The 27,450-nt window shown below is 41.8% G+C and overlaps 1 protein-coding gene across 1 annotated transcript in view; it reads right to left on the reverse strand.

Annotated features, from left to right (window-relative positions):
- Positions 1–394: 394 nt before the first annotated feature.
- POLR3B (RNA polymerase III subunit B) overlaps positions 395–27,450 on the reverse strand; it is a 112,435-nt gene continuing 85,379 nt past the window's right edge. The window contains exons 24-28 of the mRNA XM_019728448.3: positions 13,622–13,725; positions 12,827–12,993; positions 9,047–9,160; positions 6,007–6,180; positions 395–1,381 (exon numbers count right to left, since the gene is read on the reverse strand). Coding sequence (XP_019584007.2) covers positions 1,252–1,381; positions 6,007–6,180; positions 9,047–9,160; positions 12,827–12,993; positions 13,622–13,725 — 689 coding nt within the window. The 3' untranslated portion in view covers positions 395–1,251. The remainder of the gene's footprint in view (positions 1,382–6,006; positions 6,181–9,046; positions 9,161–12,826; positions 12,994–13,621; positions 13,726–27,450) is intronic.

Genomic DNA, 27,450 nt, shown 5'->3' on the forward strand with positions numbered 1-27,450 from the left:
GGCATAACTGAAGGCCTGGGCTTTCAAACCTCTCTGCCTGTGTAATGCCTCTTGAGTTCCTGAAATGACGAGACCCACGGTGATGGCTGAGGGAAGCCTGCTCAACTGCAGTGTCCCTGTCGTTCTGCTTTTACATGAAGAAAACCAACTAATGTCAACGTTGGGTTCTCAAGTCAATGATTAGCCTGTTTCGTGGGACATCCCTCTTCTGGAGCGTTCTGGCACAGGGCAGCTTGCTCAAGGCTTTGCAAAAGTCCCTGCTATGTTTAACGTGGTTACACCCAGTTTCTCAACCTTATTTGACACTGGACTTTGACACTTGTTTGTGCATAATTATTAATATTCTGTGAAACATGTTCAATGTGACAGACAAGCTAGGAAGGCAACATTAGACTGTTTACTCAAAGCTTTTCTTATTTTATAAACAATCCTTAGCACAAGTATTTATCTGGCTTCAGGGCAAGGCAAATAAGAACAAGTTAGAAGAAATGGGTGAAGAAGGCTGACATCCTGGCAGGAAGGGAAGGGACAGAAAAATTACAAAGCATCCATGGAATTATTTTCAGAGAGTCAACCAATATTACAGCACGGCACAATCATGAAGTTCAAAACAGGAGCAGTTACGTCCATAAGATAAGGTGAGGTCCTTGGCAAACTTGCTTAAGATGGTAGGAATATGTTTATTATATTTCACCAAGCTTAAAATGAAAAAGTTTGCCTTTATACCAGGCAAGATTCTGTTGTTGAGAAAACTTATCCCCTCACGACACCCTTTTATCAGCCACGCTCTGGCCTCACACGCTGCTCAGATCAGCCCCCTGACAAAGGCCGAGTCAACCAACTCAATCAGATTCTTCGTATCCTTTAACTTTCACAAGACTCTTGAGTTTTATTTAACCCCAAACACTCTTTTTAAGGAGGAAGGTTTTTCCAATGAGTAGATTTCAAGATACCAGAACATAAGTAAGTTTCTTTATCTTTTAGGTCATGTCCATTGGTGAATCACATTCAGTGTAAGAACGAGGAGCTGCATGACAGCCCATATTGCTGGCATCTCCCCCAAGGCCCGAGGCTCACTGATCACTGTTGTTTAGTCAGTCTTGTAGTGTATAAAAAGCCTCTCTCTCATTTATTTCCCCGAGAGAACATTCAAAGGAATTATTCACAAGAGCGGAAGTGGTCCTCGATCCCTCCTGTTTTCCACTACATCGATGTATCGATTGTTCTCTTTAAATAATCACCTTTCCGTCCTTACTCATTGTACTTGGAGAGTTTTAACCTCGGGATAATGTTCATAGACTGCAGTTCCTGGAAGAGCAGCTTGCAGGCGTACGGGATGCGGAGGGAAGACACCTGACAGGACGACTTGCAGTAATGGCACCTGAAACCCAAGTCAGCATGTTAGAGGGACAGCAGCTCAGAAGTGAAGGGCTACACGTGGAACTGAGCATTCGCTACAAAATTCTATTATCGTTCTATCCACTTGATTTTCTATCCCTCAGTGTTCAGTCACATTTTCAAATATGTACACATGTGACTCCAAAGTAAAAAGAAGCATCCAAAAACAGCAAAACAAAACAAAATAAAACAAGTATCACACCCCCGGTTTTAAAAGCATGCAATTTTAATCAGTTACTACCACGCTTCTAGACCTCTCTTCTTAAAACACAAAACATCTGCCTATAGACTTGTCTTGGATAAGCCCCAGAAATCTGAACCACCTGCAAGTTACTCAGAGTTAGACTTTTTCACTGTTGAAAGCATTTTAAGTAGATTCGGTCTCCGTGTGTTTGATAACCACCTGCCACACTGTCCCTTCCAGGCAAGGTGCTCCACAACCACCATGTGACTTCTGTCACTGAGACACCTGGAGTGTGAGGGGAAAGAGGGGACTTTCACATAGAAAGGTGGTGTCCAATCAAATGCTACATAGTTTCCCAGGCCTCTCCAAGGTTGGTCATTTCTGCTAGTGTACGCAGTGTTCTGGCCCTTGTGCAGAACTAAGGAGCCTGTGCACGTGCATTCATTCCCATCTAATCCCTCCACAGCCCACGTCCCTAACTAATACACCCGCTACTCCAATTAGAATTTTCTTTCCTCTTCGTGCAGGAAGAGCCAGTGAACTGAACCTAGATCTTAATCGCTACAAATGAAGAAGGGTCTCAGGGAAGGGAACTATTCTCTCAGGTTTCAGACCAAAATAGGATCTCATCCTACACCTCAAGGGTCTGGGGCAGCTGGGACAAGAGGTACCCAGTACAAATCCTGACACTTAACAGGTAGAAAACTAGGTCCTCCCAGTTAACAGGGAGAAAAGTGGTGCAAGAAGAATAGCAACTGAGGCTTAAAAGATTCAGTGCTGACCGGGAAGTGGACAGAGATTCCTTAGTGAACAACAAAGGTCATTCTGGAGGGTGGTAAGGCAATATGTGTAAACAATGTAAACGCACAAATTAGTTACGTAATCACAAAAGTGGCAAAGATACGTGCACAAGATGTTCATGGTCACACTGTTTATAACAGCACAAAGCAGGAGACTGATCTCATGTCCAACAGGCAATCAGTTCTGTGATTACAGAGCATTTGCACAGAAGAATGCTGTGCAGTCATTAAATGCGATGATGGAGACCCACATTTATTGAAATGTACAGGCATCCAGGACACACTGTGAGGTGAAAAAGCAGTTTGCTAAACAGAATGGTCCCAACGGGTCCTCAAATGGGTTTCAGTAAATGTAGGAACCCCCCAAACTCGTATGTAACATGATTTTCTTGTATCTATTTGTATTCTTCTATTAGCAGAGTCCCAACAGGGTTCATGATGTAAGAAAAACAAAAAGAAAAAAAAAGTGTACAGAACTAGTGGCAAACAGAACTGTCACAAAAAAAGTCACTAAAATGTTAATAGTGGTCATCTTTGGGGGGGTGGGAATTAATGGTGTATATTTTTTCTTTATATTTTTTTGTAACATGGAGTATTTTATAAAGAGCAGGGATTGTTTTTGCAATCAGCAAAATAGAACTTTTATTATTTTAGAAAAGCGCTAATTAAGGCTGAGAATGTGAATGTGGTGGTGACTGTAGATCCAAGTTCTTGAGGAGAAGGGAATGGGAAACAGACGAGCCACCGAGGACCCGTGCTTGGGTTCCTCCCAGGGGACTGCAGGGGCCTTAAACACTGGGGAGCATCTGATGACATCAACAGGATAAACACGACAAATGGCTTTTTCCTAAAAGATGACCTAACGATCTCTTTCATGCATGATAGTTTAGGAATTATACTTTTAGTGTGCCTAGGTTGATCTAATTTATTCAGGAATCATGTTCATGCCTTAATTAAATTGATGAAACGAGTTTAACTGAAACAGCTTCTTGCTGATTCTTCTGTCTAGTACTTTACCCTGTGACTTCAATCCAGCCTAATCTATCTAAAATTTCCATGTGTGCTGATTCATAATCCAGAAGGCCCACTAATCCTCTCTATTATTAAATATTTCTCCATCATTTAAAATGTTTCAAGGCATATATGTACATCCATGCATATATATGAATATATGTACAGATATAAATAAAAATCTATAAATTACCTTACTCTGTATCTGAACAATTTCCAAAGGAAGAAACTTAACCAAACAACAATAAAGTAAATGGATTTTTCAGGGGCAAAGCCAGCAAAAGAAAGAGGCTGTGGCTTCACATGAGAAATGACTGTCCAGTAAAATAGCATCTATGAGCTAATTATCTTAATAAGGCTTTTCTCTTCTCAGCAGTTTTCCTGCTGGCCCTCTCTTTTGTGACTTATGCCCCTGGTGTCTTCCGCAGAACAGTCTTGCTGTAAACATCCCCATAGCAATGCCTTACGAATGTGCACATCAGTGACAAAAGGCCAGTTTCAAGGTTCCGAACTGCTCTAATTACTCAGTCTCCATTGTGCTGTTCATTAAAGGGCGACTTCCTCCAATGAACGCCTGTGCTCCCTCCCTCTCAACCCAGCACACACATCAGGTAACACGGGAAAACGACAGCGTCATTAAGGCCCTCTGCCTGAAAGCAGCACACGGAGCCTGCAGACGACCGGGCTGGAGGAAGATTTTTTTCTGTTGGCAACAAGGATATAAGAAGGCCACTCAAAACCAGACGTATGGTCTACCGGGTCTGCTTAACTACAGTCAAGACCCTTAAACCGAGTAACCTGATGTCGTCCTCTTCCAAAGGCTCTCAAATACAATACACAGTGAACATATGAACATCAAAAATAAGGCACTGCCGTCAGATGGTCTCTAAATGGGACAGAAACGCAGCAGGAAAGAAGAGAAGAATTTAACAGAATAACGTTGACATCAATTACTGCTTACGTTAGTTTCCCTGAGTATTCAGCAGAAGAGAAGGGAAGGTTTTCAAAGTGCAAGAGTGAATATGGTCTACTTCTTCTTCCGCTTTCTCTCAACTCCCCCTCCTCCACCTTGGGGGAGGTGGCACAGGAGGGAATGTAGAGAGGATGGAGAAGAAAAGGAAACTCTTTTTGAAGTTTCATGATCCTGTTGTCAATAAAATGAGTCTTCTGCACCATCTTTTCAAAGTAAATTACTTCAAAATCCGTGTGCCAAATTTGAAGATTTAAGTATAGTAGAACTAGGTTCCAGGCACCTTCCTATTACACTTTCAAAAAATAATTGGCTAAAAGGTTTTGACATTTAAATAGCAAGGTACACACTTGTGTTCTAAGCCCACTCACTCTAACTCTAGATTTGCTTTATTCAACTAAGAAACTGGCAGATTAAGAAACAAGAAGTCAGGAGTGTTTCTGGAAGGAGGCTTTGTGTGTGTGCATGGGGGGATCTCAGTGGGGAAAAGAAAGGTGGCCCACGTATCCCTCAAATTCCAGCAGTGAATGCCCGTCTGGGCCTAACCCTCCTTCCCAGGGAAAGGGCTCTGGGAGGGCAGGTGAGGGGTGACAAGGGAGTCGCAGCTGTTTCCCTCCCTCAGCATCGGCCTTAGACCTTGTTAGGCCAGGTCTCTGATGGGAACATGAGGAGAGACGGGGCAACTACAGACCCTCCTGCCTACAGGTACCTCAGGGCTCTGGCTCATGACCAGCCCTAGGCAGAGCAGTTCTTCTGTGGTAGAGTGGAACCATTCTGCAAGGCGGAAAGGTGCTCTAACTACACAAACAAAACATATGTAGCATTATCTTTTAAGCTGGACTTTACACAGAAATTGCACTCTGTCCTGAACTCTACACAGAAATTGCAAACTTTACGAATTACATCATTGACCTACTGGCAATCTTCCATAAGCAGGGTTAGTATCACTGCACAATTACTTTTTTCCAGATCCCAGGCTGGAGAACCAGGAGGTTAACAAGGTGGAATGCAGTTAGAATGAACTAGAAGACAAGCTCCCTGTGAGCAGCCATCCACCACTGTATTTCTGGGGCCTGGAACAGTGTTTGCACTAAATGTTTGTTGAGGGAATGACAGAGACAGACACAATCTCTGCTGTCACGGAATTCACAGTCCCAGTGGAAAGCAGCTTGGATGCAGAGAGTACAGACAAGGGGTCAGGGTACAGGTGCCGGTCCTGGCTCAGTCACCAATTTGCTTTGAGACCTGGGCAACATAAGTGGCTCTTTGGGTCTGAGGTAAGACGAGGGCATTCGACACAATCTTCTCTAAAATATTTCTAGTTACAATATGCTGTCATTTTAACATTTAACAACGACTCAGCTAGGATTTTTACAGGTGAATAGTGTTATAAAAGGTACTCGAGATAATATTAAAAAGAGTTTCAAGTCCTTACTCCTTGGGAGTTTAAACTCCAGCAGCACAAAAAGCAGAACATTAGTTAGACAGAGTACCATGTACATACAGAAGGAAGTACCATGTACTTCTAGGAAGGCACGGACGGGAAAGGGTGGAGAATATGTGGGTGTGACCCAGGGTCAGTTCTGGAGCTGTGATTTAAGAGGCAAGGGCTGAGGTACGAGAGACATACGGTGTCCACTTACCAGCCGGAATACCCCAGAAGTCCGCACTGCCCGCAGACATCAACCTCAAAGGCGTCACTGGAAATCATCAGTCGCTCTAGTAAAAGCATACTGGCTCCATAACCAATTAAACAGTCCCGTTCCATTTCTCCAAGACGCAAACCACCATCACGAGATCGACCTTCAGTGGGTTGCCTTTGAAACAAGTTAGACAAATGTGTTGTTATATTACACAAAGGGTGCCATCACAGGCTGGCTAAGAGCACAAAGCTCCAGAGCACAGCTCACCTGGATTCAAATACTTATCAGACAGTGACCTTGAACGTGTTGCTCAGCCTCTCGGCCTCACTTGTAAAATGTACGTAAGGATATCTATCCCAAAGAGTTTTAAATGAGAAGCGATGTAATACTAGTGGTTGGCTGCTATTTTTATTAAATAGAAATAATCAAGAATTATGTAACATTATGATATAAGCTAATATATAAGCATATAAAATGCCTGTGCTAGCATTACTATTATTACTATCACTGTCATTATTACTAGGATAGCATAGTTCTCAAGTCAGAGAAGAATGTCTTTTGAGTCTTTTCAGAGATGTCTCAGTTGTGTTGTTTAAAAGCAGAAAAACTAAGCAGAACAGACCGTGGGAGAAACCCAGGTCCTCTAGTAGGATTGCCAGGACTTGATGGAGGAGTTTACTATTAAATAAGTTAATCATGAAAAGAAGCAAATGGATTTTTACAAAATTCGGAATAGATCAAGAATCGTCTAGAAAGACACAGTGCCTGAATCCAACGGGAAGAGGTTCCCCAGAGACTGGGAAAGCTCTGTGTCCCCCACTCAGGTCTTTCCTTCATGTATGAAAATGCCTCGCTCCTCCCTGAGGGGGCACTTGAACCGGGAAGCTACTAGCCCCCTGAATGGTCTCGTTGTGGCTTACGTATCTGCTGGGCTTGAAAAGACTTTAAAAGGTCCAGAATCCAGGATTCAGAGAGACAGGTAAAATTAGGGAATTCTGCAATAACTTAGGCAACCCCCCTAGGTACTGGTGACACCTATTATTGAGAGAGAGAGAGAGCGCAGAGCACAAGCTCCCTGGCTGGCAGATGGTGCAGTGACACTCCTTGGAGGCAGGGAGGGCGAGGCAGGTATAAAGCTCGTTTGCTTTATCCCATTGCATCTTTTAATCCTTGTTGTAGTTGCTGCCAGTTTCCCAAAGAGTTAAGAAGGTAAACACGTATGCCAGCACAGGCTGCAATTTCACTTATTATTGTAGATAGTTACAATGGGAAATGCACTGAAGTTGTAGAATATTTATTGAAAGAAAACCAACATTATGAAAACCTGAGAAGTGTGTCTAAATGAACACCCTGTAGTGGAACCTTCATAACTGAGCACAACATGTATATGCATTTATCTGCTGGCAGAACCACCCGGGGGAGGGGAAGGATCCGTCCACCTGTGGTTCCTGGACAAGCGAAGGTGGTCAGATCACATGTGGGCAGAACCCCACACTTGGATTTTAACCAACTGAGGTAACTGACTACAGACAAATGCACTCCAGGCAGTCTTCATATGGAATACACAAAAGTAATACTAAAGTAATAACTTTTTTTATACAACAAAGCAAAAAATAGGAAGTAACTGCTTTGACATTTATATGACTCTGAAATAGCTTTTGGATGTTGTAAGCTGTTCCGGAGGGGACAGCATTTGGGGAGACAAAAAGCTAACCCAAGTAGGGTCTCATTGCTGAATCAATTACTGTCCTGAGAATCCCAACTTCTCTTCCCGCTTCTGCAGTTTAAGCACACATATGTCTGTCATTTCAACAGGCATGTGCATTTGCTCAGTTTTACATGGTGAAGGGATTCAGTCATCTACACCTCTCCTTTGGTTTGGAAGAAAAAAACAAAAAACACCCAAACACTAGCTGCTTCGTGCTCTGCTCCTGCCTCGTACTGTAACATCTATGCAGCGCTCAGTGCAAGTGGGCAGGGAACTGGATATTTATTGAGCATCTCCTATGGATTGGTGCAGTATACAGTCTTTATTCAAACATCTGACCTTCACCAGTCTGCTGTCAAGTGGGGTATTGTCGGCTCCACTTCACACATGAGAAGAACTGAAGGTGAGAACTCAGCGATCTGTCCAAGGCTCATGGTAGTGCTACAAGGTGGAGATGAGTTTGCATCCATGTCTACGTGACTCCCAGGCCTGTGTAACCCCCCGGCCCCGGCCCAGGCTTCCGCAACCTTGGCAACAGTGCCACACTGAGCTGGGTGATTCTTTGAGGTGGGGCTCTCCTGCTCACTGTAGGATGTTTAGCAGCATCCGGAGCCTCCACCCACCAGATGCCAGTAGCTCCCTCATCTCCCCTCCAGTTATGACATCCCAAAATGTGTTTAGACATTGTCAAACGTCCCCTGGGAGGCAAAATTGCCCCTGGCTGAGAACCACTGCCCTAGACTATGCTTCTCCAACTGGAAAATAAAGTACAAAGAACACGTGAAACTTAGTCTTTGTAATTCCCTTTCCCAGCACTATCCCCATTCATCAGCACAGACATTGGGCTGGGAACTGGTGAAGGGGCACGCGTCCTGGGGCTTATTCAAGGAAGCATGCAAGTACACGTATCTTATGTTCCAACCACAGAAGTTTAAAAAATGACCAGTGTGGCTTAGGCTACCAAATAACGTATGGCTGTGTTTCTGCATATTGATGTGTGTGTAGGTAGGTATGTGTACCTACCTTCTCACATAAGAACTGTTTGCAATAGGGCCATGTTTGCACCCAGTAAATGTACCCAGTAAATGATTCTGTTAGGAGACTACTGTTAAGACCTATGGTAGGGCTGCTCTTGTATCTATGAAGTGCTTTTTAATTGGCTGTTATTTTTTCATGTTAATCAGACATAGGATTTTTGTGGATGCTCAACACCCCACGTTTGACATCTCAGGGAAACAGAAACTTTGTTGAGTCTGCTTTTTCCTATATGCGGGAAATGCAAGGTAGATTTGACTGCATTATAAATTCTTTCTGTAAATGCTTCTCTCTTACCTGGTAAGGACAGCCCGTGGTCCCCGGGCCCGGGCATGCATCTTATCTAGCACCATGTGTTTCAGCTTCTGATAGTACACGGGGCCAAAATAGATGTACGCTTCCAAGGGCTCACTGAAAAAAAGGTCAGAGTTTTGGGTTAAGAAACTAAGTTTGGGCCTTTTCTAGGACTCATCACTGGGCAGGTCCTTATTCCTTTATGAGCAGGTTTCTCTGACTGAGTGGGAGAGAATGAGTTTTCAGCCCACAGTGAATGAAAAGGCTACGTCTGGAACTATAAAAGTACCATGGATACATTAAAAGACACATTGTTTAATTAAGAAATAAAATTTTCAACAGGTTGTGAAACAGTGTATCCAGGACGGCCCCTTCTTCAGGCCAGCATCCTTTCTCGCCTGGACTATTAAAGATAATCAAGTTGGTCTCCCTGCTTCCACTCTTATCCCTCAACTATCTGTTTTTCTAACAAGTCAGAGCAATTCCTTCTAAAATGTAAATCATAGCAGGTCGTTCTTCTGCTCTAAATTCCCAATGGTTTCCCATTACCAGAACCTGTATCACATGTATTTGCATCACAGCCGTATTTTCTACCACAATCTGGTTTCCTGCCCACCTGACTCATTTCCTATTCCCGTTCCCCATCGCTCTTTCTACTCCAGTAACATCAGCCTCTTTATTGCTTCTCAAATGTTAGCAAGCTTGCCTCAGGGCCTTTGCACTTACCGTTGCCTCTGCCTCAACATTCTTCCAGCAGGTATTCACATGGCTCTGGCAAACATGTCACCTCCTCAGAGAAACTTTCCCTGATCACCTTATCTAAAGGCGCCCTCCTCTCACCCCAGCACTGCCATGCCCACGCACCAGCTCAACTCTTACTTTGGTTTTATTTTCTTCATAGCACTTATCACCGCTTGAAATTATAGTATACATTTATTATTTCTCTGATTATTGCCTGTCTTCCTCACAAGAAGCAAACTCTGAAAAATAAGCACTTTGTCTCTTCTGTCACTGTGGCTCTAGCACTAATGACGCTGCCTGGTACATAAGTACTCACTAAATGTCTGTTATAGCTGACTAAATGAATCTTAAGAAAAGCTGTAGTAAGAGTTTAAAAACTAAGTGAATATTTCAGCACCTTGACAGAAGAAACGTTTTTTCTTAATCTGGAGCAAGACTAGCCAGGCATTTGATGCCTTTAAAATTTTTTTTAACTGTCCCAGAACTTCCTTCCAAAAACGAAAGGAAACATCTACCCATGTGCATTTACTTCATGACTTATTCCTACAACAATCCAGGGAGGGAGATATTGTCATCTCTGTTTTTATGATGAAGACATAGGTACAGAGGGTCCAAGAGGTTAAATAAGAGCTGGTGAGGGATACAGCGGGATCCAAACCCAGTGCTCTCCCTGCCACGCAGGCCCGTCTGCAACCACGTAAGTTTGGGCCACAGCATGATGGAAGAGTGGAAAGAGCAAGGGAAGCGACATGGCAGAGAGGTACACAAAAGCGTCTGCCGCTGCTTGCACGATATACCTTGTAATGCTTCTAGCATCATTCGAAGCGATCAGACATCTCACTAGCTTAAGCACGACCAGATTCTTGGAAGACACAGAGTGCAGTGAAAGGCACAATGAATAGGGTGTCAGAAGGCCCTCTTCCTGTCCCAGCTCTGTGACATAGTAATTACGTGACCTCTTTATCTCAGTTTTCTTAGTTGTACATGGTGGTCAAACCAAGGTTCTTTCTGGCTCTGATAATGAATGAGTCTATTCCTCCCCAGTATGGTTGCTCATGGTAGAATTTATGGAACTGTCACCCTTCCACCATCAACTGAATAGAGCCTTATCAATTTTTCCTCATAGCTATCTATGATTAAGAATGTGACAAGGGATGAAAGCTGGTGGGTGAATGTGTTTGCAAGCCTTTGTACAACTTTCAACTAACAAGCTAAACTACTGTTTCTCAAACTTTGTCGCCAAGCTAAATGGGAAATAAATGAAAACACGGGCTGGAGGCGCAGGGGGCAGTGATGTAGACATGGCCCACAGCTGTCTACAGGAAGCAGAGCATAATCCATTCAAATCTTTCGGTGAAATTATATTCAGAAGGTCCACCAAACTGATTCATTGGTGTTGCATTTTCTGGTCAACTTCTGCATTATTTCTGGATGAGAAACAAAGACTAAGGTATCAGTTTAGCAATGACAACTGGTTTTTTAAAAATGGACCTTAGCTATTTTACTGAATCATTTTTGAAACAGACCCGTTACTCTTTTCCTGTAATGTGATTTTCTATAACATCTCAAGTATGATCGACACTGAAAGAAATCCATATTATCACAGTCTGGATAAATCATTTTAGGAAGCACTCAATATTTTTCACAGTACAGATTTTGACCATTTTAATTACATGTGGATAGTTATTTGCAGCCCTGAAGTCAGGCTGTGTGTTCTCACCCATGCTTGCACACTGAATTTCACTTGTGAGTTCCAGGAGGTTAAAAACCTCAGAAGTACGTACAAACACTACGTCCCAGAGTTTTTTCTGGCATGAAAGATATAAGTGTCTTAATTTTAACAACTGACTTGATCCTTTAAATCACGGGTATGTCAAGTTTCAAAACGCTGTCCAGGATAATTTCAGAGATATGTGTTTCTCCCAGACTAAAGGGAAGAAGACCCAGCGCTCTGCCTGGGTGACCTGCTCTTTCCTTCCCCAGCCTCACTTCCAGCTGCACCCACCGCCTCCTCCCTGCACTGCAGCCAGGCTGGCCTCTTTCAGGTCCCTGAACATCCCAAGCTCAATCCCTTGTAAGGTGTTAAATGTGCTTTTCCTCTGCACGAAACACTCTTCAAATGCTCGGTCTTCTTCTCGTCCTTCACACCTCCTCACAGGGGTCCTCTAATCTATTCTTTGCCTTCATTTTGGTGAGACTATTTGTACTTGTATTATTTGTTTTGATTCCTTATTCAACAGATATTTACGGAGCACCTGCTGTGTGTCAGGCCCTGTGCCAGACACTGGAAATAAAACAGTAAACAAAACAAGACAAGCCCTACTCTCATGGAGGTTACATTCTAGTTGGGAGACAGATGAGAACAGTATACAGCATTACTACATAGTATATTTGATAATGATGAAAGCTATAGAGAAAAATAAAGCAGCAACTAGGCAATACTGGATTGTAGTTTTAAATTAAGTAGTCAGGGTAGGCCCTGCTGAGAAGTTAATTTTGGTCTGTTATTTTTTTAATGTCTTGTTACAAATATCAACAGTCAAATGTTATAGGCCTCCTGTCTTTTGTCAGAGCACTAATTACCTGATATTCATCATACCAATGCAGAGAAAGTTCAACAGTCAAGGGATTTTGCATTATATACAATTGTGATGTGTTCCTTAAAGGATGTGTAGAAATCCTATTTTGATAAATTGAATCTTTTCTACTTTTTAAATGATAGCCTCACCAGTAAAACTGCACTCCTTAATTTGTCAGTTTTTAAGATTTGGATTTACTTCCCTCCCCCGGTTTTACTGAGATACAAATGATATACAACATTATGGAAGTTTAAGGTATACAGCATGTTCATTTGATACACTTATACTCGTATATTGCAAAATGATTGCCACCATAGCATTAGCTAACACTTCCATCAGAAGTCTGGATTTTCTTGTATCAGATTTCTTAAAGGAGTAAAGCTGTACATTATAAGAGCCCTTACCACTTATCCTGATAAAATCATACTTTTTCTTCAAAATGTCTAAATACATGCTTCCTTACCCTGTGATGCCAGATGTAACATAGTCTTTCCCCAAGTAGTTGTAACCATGGCGCACAAGGTCTTCACACACATCCTTCACTTTACTGCCTCCAAATGCAGTGCCATAGTGGAATCTGCCATCCAACACGCCTGCTTTGCCGGCCAACAGCTCAATTAACTTTCCCACCTGTGGGACGTGAATAGTGATGTGAGTACCTTCCTGTGCTGTAAGAATCCTGTTTGTTTATTTAGCTCTGGCCTATTTCCCCGAAAGATTATGAGAGTACTGCTATTAACAAGAGTGATAAATTAACAGCAGCAAATATTTATCGCTCTCTTACTGTGTGATGGACTATGGAAAATCTCGACGTGTGTGATGTAAGTTTATGTCTCCCCAAACTGCTATGAGATAGGTACTACTATTTCCCTGACTTTAATACGGGGAATCCGAAGTACACAGAGGGTAAGTAACTCTCTAAGTCACACAGCTGGTAAGTGGTAGAGCCAGGATTACAAAAAATAACCACAGAAAGGGAAATGCATTAGGTTTAATGTTAGAGGTTCTTTTTGTTGAGGGGTAAGTTTATCACTCAAAAGAATGCTCTGGAAGGAAAGGGCAGACCTGCTCCACACTCCCTCTGTAGAGGAGAGTAGCCCAGCATTCTCAGGGGCTAGGTCCTATTTATTTGGCTAGGGGTCAAAAGGCCCTTGCTAAAAATCACATCAGTTTCAGGTTCCCATCAACTGCACTAACTACAAACCAACTGCCTGCTTCTTTCTTCCTTAAGAGCAGTGCCTTGGAGAAATGCACTGACCGTCATTCGTGATGGGAAGCCATGTGGGTTCATTATGATGTCCGGACAGATGCCAGAATCACAAAATGGCATGTCTTCCTGAGGGACGATCAGGCCACAAACACCTGGGGGAGAGAAGATTTCGTACCACGTGAAGCAGATTGGCAGACAGGAAGAATACAGTGCTTAATTGGGATCTCCCTGCTGCTATCTCTATTTCCACTGCTCTCAAACCTTCCCCATGGTCTCTATCAACAGTAACAACAGCAATTTCCAACAATCTTCCCAGAAAAACAGTTCAAAACAGCTGTCCTTGCAGAAAGGCACGGCAGCCTATGATCATTAAACACAGAACTGATCAAATGAGGGGTGTGTTTAACCTGTGGTTTTAAAAACCTGTGACAAGCAGTACCCATGTGTGGCTGACATGCTAATGGGTCTACCTATTGGCTGCAGAGTGCTGGCTGGTTGGCCGAGTTTTGCCACGGCTTCCCAGGCTGAGCCTAAACTGCCCCAAAGAACTTTAATTCCTACAGCTTACAACACATTAGAAAAGTGATCTTTGACTGAAGTTGTAAAGTTGAGTAAGAAAATTAAATGCCAAATTATTCTTGGAAGAAAAGACTAGAATTATAACTGGGATTCTAAGAATAAAAACAGAACAAAACAAAAACCTACCAAGTCGATGCACACTACTGGTCGTCTCTTACATTAACTGTACTTTTTTACTCCCTTAACAGTATTATAACCTTTGGGGATTTTGTTGCTTAAATAGTTTGTAATTCCTCCGATTTCTTTTTCTTGGTAGGAGGAACAGGGGTATAATTTAGAATGTTAACCACAATCTATATAATTTAGAATTGGAAGACTAGTGCACAATGGCAATGGATTAAGAAAAAAATGCTTTTATATTTAGTAAGAAAATTCCTTTTCCCTTGTAAAGTTATCAACAATATACTTGTATTGAAAAGAAACTGCTCTCCCAGAAACTTCATTCCTCAGTTTGATTTCTACATAATTACTCAAAGTATCTTTAAAATAAAAATTAGGGGAGGTACCACAATCACCAAGAGCTAAAGTCTAAAGAAAAAGAATGTCATCTGCCTATTTAACATTGGTTATTAATATTCTGATTTCTAGTGCCTGCCAACATGGTAATTAGGTTTGTGGAGTGGAATTCTGGCCCATGTCAGTAACTTTAACTGGCTTTTTGGTTGAAATCGCACTGTTTCTTGTAAAGTATGCTTTCCTACACCAAGAGAAGAAAAATTCAGTTCACTTCATTTCAAATTCAGCTACAATGTGTCAGAATTTAAATCAAGCGGAGAATGTCTTTCTTCCCTCCAAAAAGTCCATCTTGTCCACACTGAAATTATCTGACAAAACACTAGGGCTACTGGGAAATCTACTCTGAAAGAGATCAAATTGTAAATCGAGGTGCACCAGCAACAACATTGCTCAGTAGTGAGCCAAGTGTTACAACCTGCAATTCCTAAAGGGACCGGTCCTGGGGGAGAATGTCATTTTGGCTGGTGAGGAGATGCAGGGTTCAGCTACACCCCTTAAAAACAGAACCAAAGAAAAGCCTCGGCCCCCTTTCAGCAGCAGAGCACTGCGAGATGCTGGCGCGCCTGCTCAGGAGGAAGCCGCCTGATCACCTCCAAGGAGGAAGGTGGGAGTGAGGGGCAGGCGGTACAGAGACCCGCGAGGAAGCTCGGCCTACTCACACCGGGGGAAGGAAGGAGACATGACCTGCACTTTGCGTTTTCAGTTTTAGTCCCTACGTTTAGTCAAGCAAATGTAACTTTAATTTCTTACTAAAATGAAAGCAATGCTCCTTCCCCTGAAATCTGAATCTCAAATAACTCTGCTGGAAATCTGATTAATATTTAGTAGCAAGCTTCCTTTTTTGGAAGTTATTTTCTTATCAGCCCTTTTCTGACATTGCATTAAAAAAATACATGTAAGTAACTTGCGGGTTTTTTCATTCCATTATAAGAACTGATCTGGCTGCGTTTGAGTCAAGGGCACCTGTAAGCCAAAAATTAAATCTTCGCTAACTTAAAATTACTTTAGGCTCTGAAAACCCTTTTATGTGCCAAGATGGTTCCCATAGCAGACAGCCCTGTGTTGTTTGTTTTGTGTGAAAGTGAATGATAAAAGATCCATGAAATCGACACAGAAAGCCAGAACAGCAGAAAGAACTGAGGGCTCTCCATCACTGCGGCTCCTACCCTCTGCTGACTTGTACAACAATGGAAGCTACACATCCAACTGCAGATCTAACACAGCTGTGCATTTCATTAGATGAAGAGCACTAGTGACACAAGTAAATAATTAACTTATTCTGGTCCGCTGACTGTGCTTATGAGACCAGTCATAGCTGACAGATTTTAATACAAGTTAACACAAAGAAACCATAATGAGCTTAGAAGTTAAAACACAATATTTAGACAGAATTTGACGATCTCAAATCTCAAATTAGACAGATGATTTTTTAAAAGTTTGTGTTTCACTGAATTCATGAAAGGAAGAAGAGAATTCTCAATCTCAGAGCAGACTTTTTTTTTTAAAAAAAAGGTATTTCTCTGTTTCAGAATTATTCAAATCCTTCATCAAAGCAGGAAGGTTTCTTTTCTTATTTTCAAATGAAAAAATAGTAACTTGTTTTCTCCAGGGACAGAAGCATAAAATCTCTTTCTAGATTTAGAACTCTTAAAAGTTACAGTCACTTTCCTTGAATGCTGGTTTAAAAATGTAAATGATATGCAGTACGCTTCTGTGTGTTAACACTCCCGTGGATCCTTGAAAAGAGGATGGACTACAAATAAACCATATCTAATGGAAGCTGTTGCGAAACAATTACCGATTCATACCTTAAATGCTTACACAGCATTTCAGATTTTAAAATAAAATTTCATCCCCTGGCTCACGCTGATGTCTCAACCGCATTGTATACAGCACAACCTCCTGGCAGTGAAATGCAAATACACCGCTTTAACAGAACCAGGAACATTTAATGCACTTATAGGGGCCACTGGGAAGTAGACCACAGACTACACACTACAGGACTTTTAACAAATGAAAATAGGTAACAAGGAAAAACTGGACCACAGGAAGTTAGCGCAGAAAGATACCCAGTCAGTAAAATATTATTCCATCACCATCAATCATAATCTCAAGTTGTAAAGGCGAGAATTTAGGGAGTCTCCAGAAACCACAAGTCTGACCGCCAAGCCACTCAAGAAGGCAAATCTGGACACTCACTGTCACAGTTTCCTCTGTGTCATGCCCTCTGTGACACTGGAGGCTCTTACACCAATTTGTTATTTCTATTTCCATGGCCTAGCAGAACAACAAATAAATCATCTTAAGGATAGTTTTACCCAACAAATGCCCAGTTAATCTGATGAATCATTCTTAGAAAGTATTTCTAATTATAAACAGCAACCGACTTGTTCAAAAGTCAGTTTTGGCTTTTTAAAAAAATTAGTATTAGAGTAATGGTCCTATCTCAATTTAAACAGAAAAGAAAATCGAAGGTAAGAACGTAAGAATAAAGGTAAGGAAAAACTAAAGTATTCTAATACCATATCTAGACAGGAAAGCAAGTAGCAACTGCAGGAGAAATTATAACATTTTTCACTTAAAAGCTGTTTTTGGTGTGACTTCAATGTGCTGAGAACTGACTAGCAAATGGCTTTCTATTTTGTTAACAGCCAGGTTTCATTTTAATATCACACTCTGCTTCACTTTTTAACTTTAAAAAAATTTTTACTTAGCAATTCTACCTTCCATGTATAACCACTTTGGGATTCAATGTACCACTGAGGTAGATACATATTCTTACTCTTCATTTTCTGAATGAGGAAAGAGAGAATCATTTCCCTCAATTACCCCAAGCATATGCTGTGTGACAAGTGCTGTGATGGAGGTGGGGAAATAGTAAGAGGTTCCGGGACTCAGTTCCACTTGAGAGGAGTCCTACACAGTAATCTGACTGAATATTGAAAACAACAGCATTTATTCAATTCAGCTTGCCACCATCTAATGCTCTACTGTATAAATGCAGGTACCCAACTGTTAGCCAAAGTTATTTATTCTGCACAGTTTAATATTCTGCACTAAAAGAAGGGTGAAATGTTGCTGTGATTTTTCTCTATTAGTGCAAGAAGAGGGTTGGTGTTTAGTAAAAGAGCGATCGCTCGCCAGTGTCTGGTCTAATGAGGTTTGTAACTTGGGGGGGGGGGGGGAATGTCATCTGTAAAGGGCCCATCACCTCTTGGACTCTCAGACCTACGTAGAGCTGGAAATCAAGGAATTGGGTAACCTTAATTGGACTCTATGCTGTTCAACTGGGGCATGGGGTGGGGAGGTGGTAAGCACCACTTGCTGGTGAGCCTTAGTTGTTTGGTCTTTGTAATGGGAATAATTAGCACATATCTCACGAGGCCATTGTGTTAGAAGAACAGATGAGAGGTACTAATGTCTGAGAGGCACTTTAAGGTCCTCAGAGAAAGGCAGCATCTAAATACAAGGAATTATTATTACATAACAAACCTAATTATTCTCAGCAGGAAGCAAACAAGCAAAGCAAAGGAGACCAACTTAATGAATGGAAGCAGCAAGTGCAGTTGCACTAACTTGGGCTGGAGAAGCTGAAAAGAAGCTCCCTCCGGCTGCGCCGTGCAGCTCACTTCCCATTATCAGGACAGTGTTCCTAATAACTTTCGAAGTTCACAGGACTTAGGCTTCGGATTTCTAGCGTGGAATAGTTTACTGCTGATGAATATGGTGGTAAATGGGGCCAAAGAAGCAGCAGGAATGCTTTCAAGTTCCACCCGTTCGAATTAAGTAAGAAAGTTTTTGCTTTGAATAAACTCATCTCCATAAGCCTTTCTATATTCAGAAATGTAAATCTCTAAATCAAAACTTGAAGGCTAACACAGGTGGTTACTCCTTTCTTCCTTTCCGCCTTTCCAGTGATTGAATTAACCTCCCTTTTATTTTTCTCACCACCACCTTAAATAATCCCAAGGGGGAGGGGAGGCGACAAAAACTGTTGAATCATATTAGCTTTGTTCTGTTGTTGAATCACTTCCAGATCTATCACATCATTTGCCATATCCCGGTTGACATAATTTTAATTCGGCTCTTCCTTACATGTTAACAGATAAATAATGCATAAGAAAACTTGATTAGCTTTCTTATTAAAACATCACTCTAAATGAGAGGAGGCGCTAGAAGACAATACAGTTTTTACACGGCTTTCCCATGAGCAGTTGAATGGTTTGATGTGATAAATTTGCATAGTCTGAAGCACACAAAGGGCTGATTAATTGAAACCCTTACAATGGTTCTGGAAGCAGCTATTGTAAAACAATAACCATAGGAACTTTGCAAAATACACACGGCTGAATGTGTCAAGAGCTTAATAAAATGTGTTGAGGCTACACTATTTGGAAACAGAATTGGAGATTTTTATTCTGGGCCATAAAACACTAAACACTCTAATTTCAAAGCTTTAGTTGGGTATTTACTGAAAGGTCAGAGGGTTATGGGCTAGCTTCCGAAGACCAAAATTTGTTCTTAAAATAGTAAATTACATAAAGTCTCCTTACAGTAAAGGTGTCTCTGTGGACAAAATAATCCTGGTTTCTAACATGAAAGTAACAGCTGCCAGAATTTCTTTCTGGATCAAAACTCCGAAGGGTCGTGTGGCATCGTACACCTTATCTGGGGGCTCACACTGTTTGCTCCAGCGGCCCCTTCCCTTCTACCCTCCCACTTAGAATCTTTCATTCAAGCAGGATCAAGCAAAGGAGGGAGCCAAAGACTTCCTGACTTTGAAGCTTCAGTCTCGCAGAGAGGATTTTAGATGGTCTCAAGTGCTACATGAGTACAAGGTGTTATTATTATTACTTTCAATCAGAGTCTTTTCATTCTCTCAATGTTAGAAAACATAACCTAGAAAAAAGAGATAAAGGTCGAGAACAAGCAAAATTTTTACCCAAACCTTGTTTACCGAACAAACTTTCCTCTCGGCTTTTTGCCACACACGAATTAACACTTCCTTACTTCCCACACAGCCTCTTTATCTATACCTACTGTATAAGGACTTTTTAATGTGTTGGAAAGTCAGAGTACGTTTTCTTTTCGTTTAATAAACATTCAATCAAAATCTTAAAAAATTAATTCAGTAGGTTGTTGAATAACTTTGATTAATGCAAAGTGGAAGCAAGTGACCTTATAATGGAAGTTTTGTTGAACAAGAGAGGGTCAAAGATGAATCTTCCAAACAATTTTATCCATAAATGTATAACCCTCATGGACCAAAGACACACTGAACCATTCCGTGAAAAACCTGCATTTTGATAAGACTATGCTTCTGTTTTAAAACCAAGGTTGACTTCGCTCTATTTAAACTAGCTGCCTGAGGATTTAGGGGGAGATACCAAGGAGAGTATGCCATTAGCTCAGATTTGCAGTTATTAAAAAGCTCCTGTTTGCCAGGACAAACACTCGTGCTCAAATAGAGTCCTTCCTCTCCTTAGGAATACCGGTTGGCATTACTGCCTGAGTCTGTGATCTACAAGACCTTTGTTGGAGGTGCTAATCCTTTTTCACATGAGAGACTGAGAAACGTTCTTTCAGGGAAGTGATATATTGCCTTTCCCCCTCCCCACATCAAAGGAGTCCACTTTTTCCTCCCTCATTGTGAACTGCAGCAAAAGTAAGAGGAAATCTGGAAATATAATAATTTGGTTTGTCTGAACACTGAAATGAGACTTGGGAATTCCTTAGGCTGACAGATATTTCTGTTAAAGAATTAAAAAACAAAACAAAACAGGACATTTATTCACCTTCTAATAAATACACTAACCATCAGAAAAAGCAAGGTTCAAGATAAAGAAGTTTGCCTTTGATGAGTTAACCTTTATATAGAACTTATACCAAAGTTAAAGAGGCTTATGTAAGTTACTTTGATTTTAATAAATAGCCTAGTTGCAAACTTGAGTCCAATCAGCACTATATGTGGATGCCTCTTCCTATCTTTCACTCTGTCTATAAACTGACCAAGACAGAATATGAAGCTGAGACATGGAGAACATCCCAGACCCATGTTCTGCTCTAGTTTCCTCCATGGAGCATCATTATGCGTCTATCATGTAAGTCATGGCTTCATTCAGGTGCCTAGAAGTCTAGAACACTCGGAAAGGAGATCAAGACCAGGGTTTTAAGACTTCTCCCAAGCTGAAATTAAAGCAAAACTAAAAAACTTTCTTTGTAAACAAACACACAACAAATTCAGAACTTTGGTGCATTGAAGGTTATTACTAAATCATCTCTCCTGTTCCAGTATTTTGCATTATATTAAAGGATGGACTATTCTAGAGATTCTTGAGCAAAGGCCCAACTCTTTGAGGGGGAGCCGATTCACTGCACATATACTGATAAGGTACGGAATGGACCTCACAAAGGCCCAAAGGAGGACTGTGCTTTATTAATGTCTTTGAATTTCTCATTAGAAGACAGCATTGAACTCCCTTATCTAAAAAGTGTGCTGTGAATGAATCCTGCCTGCTTCTCAAGCTGGAGTAGTCTGTATGCTAATCGGGACAGCCTCTTCTTTATGAAATACTTTCTCCTTCCTGCATCCTTGACTCTCTCTGCTTAAGTCATCTCCATTCTGGAGGTCACAGAAGGCAATGCTGCTTACTGGCTCTGTCGCATTTTTCACAGCTACTGATCAAACACTTTTTCTTCCGTGGGCCTCCTCTGATCAGTTACGTTCAATCTTGGCTCATCACACAGCACTGATATTGGTCCCCAACCACTCAGTACTGATTTTCCTGCTCCAATTCACCCACTCATTCCTCCTCTTCCGTCTCCTTTCTGAGCTCTCTCCTCACATAAACTACTGCTCTTTCGTTTCTGCCTCACATTTGTTTCATTTCGCTATGGTTATCCTACCACCTTTGAAATGTTCAGGCTCACACAGGATACACACTCATGTTCTATGAAATGAAACAAGTTTCAAGTCTCCTCTGATTGTTAGAGAAGATATTTTCAGAGGTATCAGGTGCAGAAATTCAATCTACACACTACGGGTGTACAGACAGAACCTCTAACAACAGTTCCGTCAAAGTCTACTTTTAACAAAAGACAAAAATCAGGCAATGTGCAGGGCCACACTGCTTTCTGAACACCAATAACAAGCTTAATGCTCTAAATGGAGGGGGGAAAGAGGTGGGCATAAAGATACACTAAATCAAAATAATCTTTACATTTTCTCATAGAGAACACACAAGTGTCAGCTTGCAGGTGATGCTACAAAGAAAAACAAAAAAACCAAAAATCTATTTCCAAACAACTCTACATGTCAAGAGTGAAACTAGGTTCAGCTAACCACTGGTCTTACTCTGGTGCGTATCTAGACCAAAACAGAAACAAATTACCGCAGGAATCATGGTGTGTGTGACACACATACCCTGAAAATTCACAACACTATGAAATTTTTATCAGCTCATATCGAGCACAAATAGCAAAAATGATGTTATGGACTATTTTCTCCATTTCATTCCTACTTTACTTGCCAACATCCAACTTTTGGTCTGATGCAGTTCATCTTTGGGCCCCACACGAAGGGCTAGGTTATTGCATGGCTCCTTAGAGACGCTGCCAACTGTGCCTGCTGCACGTGACTGTTCCACATCAGCTCAGTGTCATCACTCCTTTTCTGGGCCTAACTGTGACAGCTAGGCAGCTGAATCACGAGAATGGTCAAACTTGAGGGCTTTTGCATCTTTTACACCTTTTACATCTGCTCACATGCTTGATGGGTTTTGAATTTTAACTATGACTGCTAAAACCTGACAGAGAGGACCAATTAAAGAAGGGAGTAGGGACAGTGTTTTACAATGAGTTGATTTTAGAAGGAAAGGGATACCTGAAAACAGGGTTCTATGTGAGGAGTATATCTTAATACGAGGGTTTAGCAGGCATTTCTAGAATAAGGTATGGGGGGAACAGTATTTATTTACTGTGGACTGGTCGCCAAGAAGTGCTGTGTAAAGTTGTTTATCCAGGAAGACTGGGAATTTTAAGAAGATGACCACCTTAAGGAAGAGACACGAAAAAGATGTAAGAAATATTAGCATTCAGTCTCAGGAAAAGGCTATGTCCTATCCAAGGCGAAATCTCAGGAAATATGGCAATCCTGGGGGCAGAGTAGTAATGGGATATCAGAAGAGAAAGCCACCTGAACCGGATTCAACAGGCAATGCACTAAGAATCAAAAACCTGGATTCAAATCCAGACTCTGCCAGAATTAAGCCATGGTAGGCAAGATACTCACCTCTCTGGGCTTCAGTTTATTTCTATATAGTAGGAATAATAATACCAACTAGAACTGTAAAGGTTAAAGGATGGGAGATAGATGAAAATGCCTATAAATTATTAATACACAAAAGGTAAAATACTACCCTGTTTTCCTGAAAATAAGACAGAGCCAGACAATCAGCTCTAATGCATCTTTTGGAGCAAAAATTAATATAAGACCTGGTATTATATTATTATATTATATTATATATTTTATATTTATTATGTATTATATTATATTATATTATATTATATTATATTATATTATATTATATTATATTATATTATATTATATTATATTATAAAATAATATAATACCCGGTCTTATAGTAAAATAAGACCGGGTCTTATATTAATTTTTGCTACAGAAGATGCATTAGAGCTGATTGTCCAGCTAGGTCTTATTTTCGGGGAAACACGGTATAAATGTATATGCAGATGACCCCCAAATTGTACCTCTAGCCCTCACCTGGCATTAGAGCGCCGGACTCTATACCCAGCTGTGTACTCACCATCTTTACCTGGAGTCTAGTGGGCATCTCCAACCCGAGGCCCAAACTCTCAGCCCTGCCCCTGCCTGACTGCAGAACACGATCCCTTCCCAGTCCTCCCCATCTTGGAAACAGTATCACCAGCTGCCCAGGCCACAAACCCCATCCTCAGTTCTTGTCTTTTTCCCCTGCAACATCTCAGCTATCGGCAGGTCCTGTTGGCTCTATCTCCAGAGTATATCCAGGATGCGAAACTTCTCTCCATTTTCCCCACTATCACCCTAGTCCAAGCCACCAGCCTCTCTTGCCTGGAACTCTGCATTAGTCTCCCTGCTTCCCTCACTGGTGCCCCCTCCAATCTGTCCTCCATATGGAACCCAGGGTGATCTCTTAAATTGGTAGCTTAGATCTTGTCACTCCTGTGCTTACAGTCACCATCCAACAGGCCTCCTGCTCCCAGCATATTAAGAATCAAGTCCAAACTCTTTTCTTGGCTACAAGGCCCTGTAGAACGTGCTCCTATTCTGTTTTCCTCACCGTATTTCATACCATGCTCCTCCTCCAGCATATGACTGGACTTTTTCTGTTTCTTTACACCAAGCTCGTTCACACCTTGGGGCTGGCTCCTTCTCATCCTTCAGGTCTCACCTCAAACGTCACTTTTTCTAAGAGGCTGTTCCTGATCATTAATCGAAAGTCCCCGCCCCCCACCCCTAAACTAGTCACTCTTTCACATCATTCTCACGTACAGCACTAACCACTACCTTAAATTATCGTGTTTGTATTTTTGTTTACTTCTTTTCGTCTGCTTCTTTTCCCGAGAGAACATCCACTCCAGGAGAGTGAGGCCCTGTCCGTCTTGTTTGCCATTGTATTTCCAGGATCTAGAACAGTGCCTGGTACACATGAGGTACCAAGTTGCTTTGTGGTCGGTGCCCTCATTTACCAGGCTTACCACCACAGTCACCGTGGCCCCTTTCCTCTCTATCCCTGCCAGTCAGCAGGTCCCTTGGATTCGCTCTTCTCTGTTGTGTACCATTTTTTCCACGAGACCCACCTTCACCACAGCCCTCCAAGTCCACCTCCCACGCAGTCTCAGAAGCATTCCCTTCTCGGCCAGCTGCAGCAGAAGACACAGGGCAGACCTGAAGGCAGCAACTCACCGTGACTAACTGCGGGCTGTGCACCAGGCACTGTGCTCACTGTACGTCATTTCGTTTCATCCCCGCGACAACTCCTAGGAAACTCCATTGCAAAGAGGAGGAGGCCATGGCATAAAGGGATAAAATAGCTCATTTAGCGCTCATGACCTTTACTTTTCTGCTATACTCTTTCTCAACCTGAGGCTTTCTTTAAATGCTGAACACAGGATGCCATGAAGAAAGAGGGAATGTGCCCAGTCAGTCCCCCACAGGACAGGGCAGGACTGATGGGTGTCCATTACAGAAAGTGCACTCAGCCCAAACGACCATCTGGATGGGGCCACTACAGCACAGGCTGCCTCAGACAGCAGAGAGGGCCTCCCTTCACATGCCACATGCAAAGTGGAAAACCATCTGCCAAAGGTCATCCAAAAGGCATTCTTATACTGGGAAGACGGACTTAGACTAGACTTCTAAAAGGTCTCTTCAGACTCTAACGTTTTACTCCTGTCCACAATAAACTCTCAACTTCTCTCTCATGAATGGTCTTTACCGTAGAATTTATCACTGAACTTGATGTAATCCTTTGTATTCATATTTCTGCTGCAGGTATGCAGCCAGCTCCTCATGGGCATTAGCCAAGCGTTGAGTTTCCTTTCTACCTCCCAGAGAACCCAACACAGTATTGAACCCACACTAGTGATTTAACTAGACCAAATAGATTTCTCTAGGGCTGTTGAGGCAGATTCTCATTGGTGCCCACGGTATGCATATGGGTGGGCATGTGTATTTAGTTACTGTGGTTGCAAAAGCTTCAGTGGGCTTGTGTGGTCTGTTCCCTTACTTTTCTCAGGTCTTTACTCAAATTAGGATTGGGGAGCTGTGAGTCTTGGGTGATGAAACTCCTAGTACCATCTGCATAAAGATGAGACAGCCTATTTCTGACATGTACTAGGAAGAATAAATTACACTAATTTGGGGAGGGGTGGTTTTTGGGTTGTTATATCTGTGCGTTTAAGATATTTTATTGAATAAATTATTCCACGAACATATCGAGCAGATATCATATTACACGCAACGTGCTGTGTTGGAGGTTTGGGGGGTTAAATATTTAGGAGGGCCTGTTTCCTATCCTCAATGACCCTAAAATATACTGAAGTCAGCCAACAAAGTATTCTCGTATTTAACAACAATATATACACGTATTTTAGCAAAACTATTGCTACTTTTGAATCTCTACAATTTTATTTATCAATGAAAAGGACTTAAACAAATAGGCTCCGCTACTGTCATGTCCCTGGCTTCAGATGAGTAACATTCAAGGAAAGGATCAAAACGGTACACCTAGTTACAATAACAATCCAGAAAACACATAAGCAATTCTCAGATAATTAAGAATTGACAATGTGATTAACACCCTTTTGACGACTGTTAGCACTTCTTAATTCTGAGTATGTGAGCTTTAAACATTTTTAAGTTAGCTTTCAATTTTAGCAATGATTAAAATAACCAATAAAAATAAGAGGCCAAGAGACAAGGCTCTGGTTAGTAGACAAAAGGTTGGTGCTCTAAAAATCCTTCTCACCTTTTATAAAAATAATTTTAATTTCAGTTCTGTAAATTATAGTGAAAAAAACTGAGCACACTTAGCATTCCTGTGTTGAACATTCTCAAATACTCGTAGACACATGGATTTCTAGTAAACATGGCAGATGAAACGCGTTCATCTCGACTTATTCTCCAAAACTCACTAACATGAGTTGAAAAATATTAAGGTATACACCTGTAAGGAAAAAACGACTGGGCAAGAGATAATCACACAATTTTGAAAACTCACGAATATAGGAAAGAACAGTAAATGGTTTAGCAGAAGGAGCACGGTAAACTTAAGTACCTGCAGAGGATGTATGAAGAAGCAAGCTGATTCAGCCTTTACCCCGTTACTGGGAAGACTCAGAAAATGAAGACACAGTACTGATAAAAGCGGGATGAAGTGTGGGGCAGAAAACAGGAAGACTGACTCAAAGTCACCCCATCCATCAACAACTCCAGCGGGCTCTACGTTTAAATGGTGCCTAGACTGCTCCCTTCTCACCATTTCCCTATTATTATGCTTTTCCCACTCTCCGCCAACTCTCACCCAAGTCACTGTACTAGCACTGTAGCTGCTCTGTCCCTTGTGCCCCACAGTAGCCGGAACAAACCAGGTCCTCCTATTTCTCATCTGCTCAGACTCCTGCAGCGGCTGGCCCTCTCACTCAAACAGGCTCACAGATGGCCTCATATCTGACTAGTCACCGCTCACTGGCTCTGCTCTGGCCACAATGGCCTTCTGACTGGCCGCCAGCACACCAGGCTAGCTCCAGCCTCAGGCCTTCCTTTACCTCCAAAGCTCTTCAGACAGAGGGGGTTTGGTCTGCTCCCATACTTCTCTCAGGTCTTCACCCAAATGTCATCTTTTCAGTGAGGGTGGTGTTCCTCAACCACTTCACCTAAAATCTCAACCAGTAACCACACTCCTCCCCTACAACATGCTTCCTAGTCACCTCTCAATCTTGTTTTCATCTCAACACTTCTCATTCATTCATTTTCTCTCTTTCACACGAGAAGGTAAGCCCCACAAAGGATGGAATTTTGTCTGTTTTGTTGACTGCTTATCACAGGGCCTAGAATACAATCAGACACTTAGAAGATACTTAATAAATATTGGAGAAATAAATGTCTGTATAAGAAATCACCAGATCCCAAGTTTCTATTCCCCACCCCATACAGCGAGGAAATTACCCTTCTTCCCCATCCTTACTTGAGAAACTGAATGACAATGAACCGAGATCCA

Source organism: Rhinolophus sinicus, chromosome 1 (genome assembly GCF_057876585.1).
Source record: "Rhinolophus sinicus isolate RSI-liver-muscle chromosome 1, RSI-T2T, whole genome shotgun sequence".
NCBI lineage: Eukaryota > Metazoa > Chordata > Mammalia > Chiroptera > Rhinolophidae > Rhinolophus > Rhinolophus sinicus.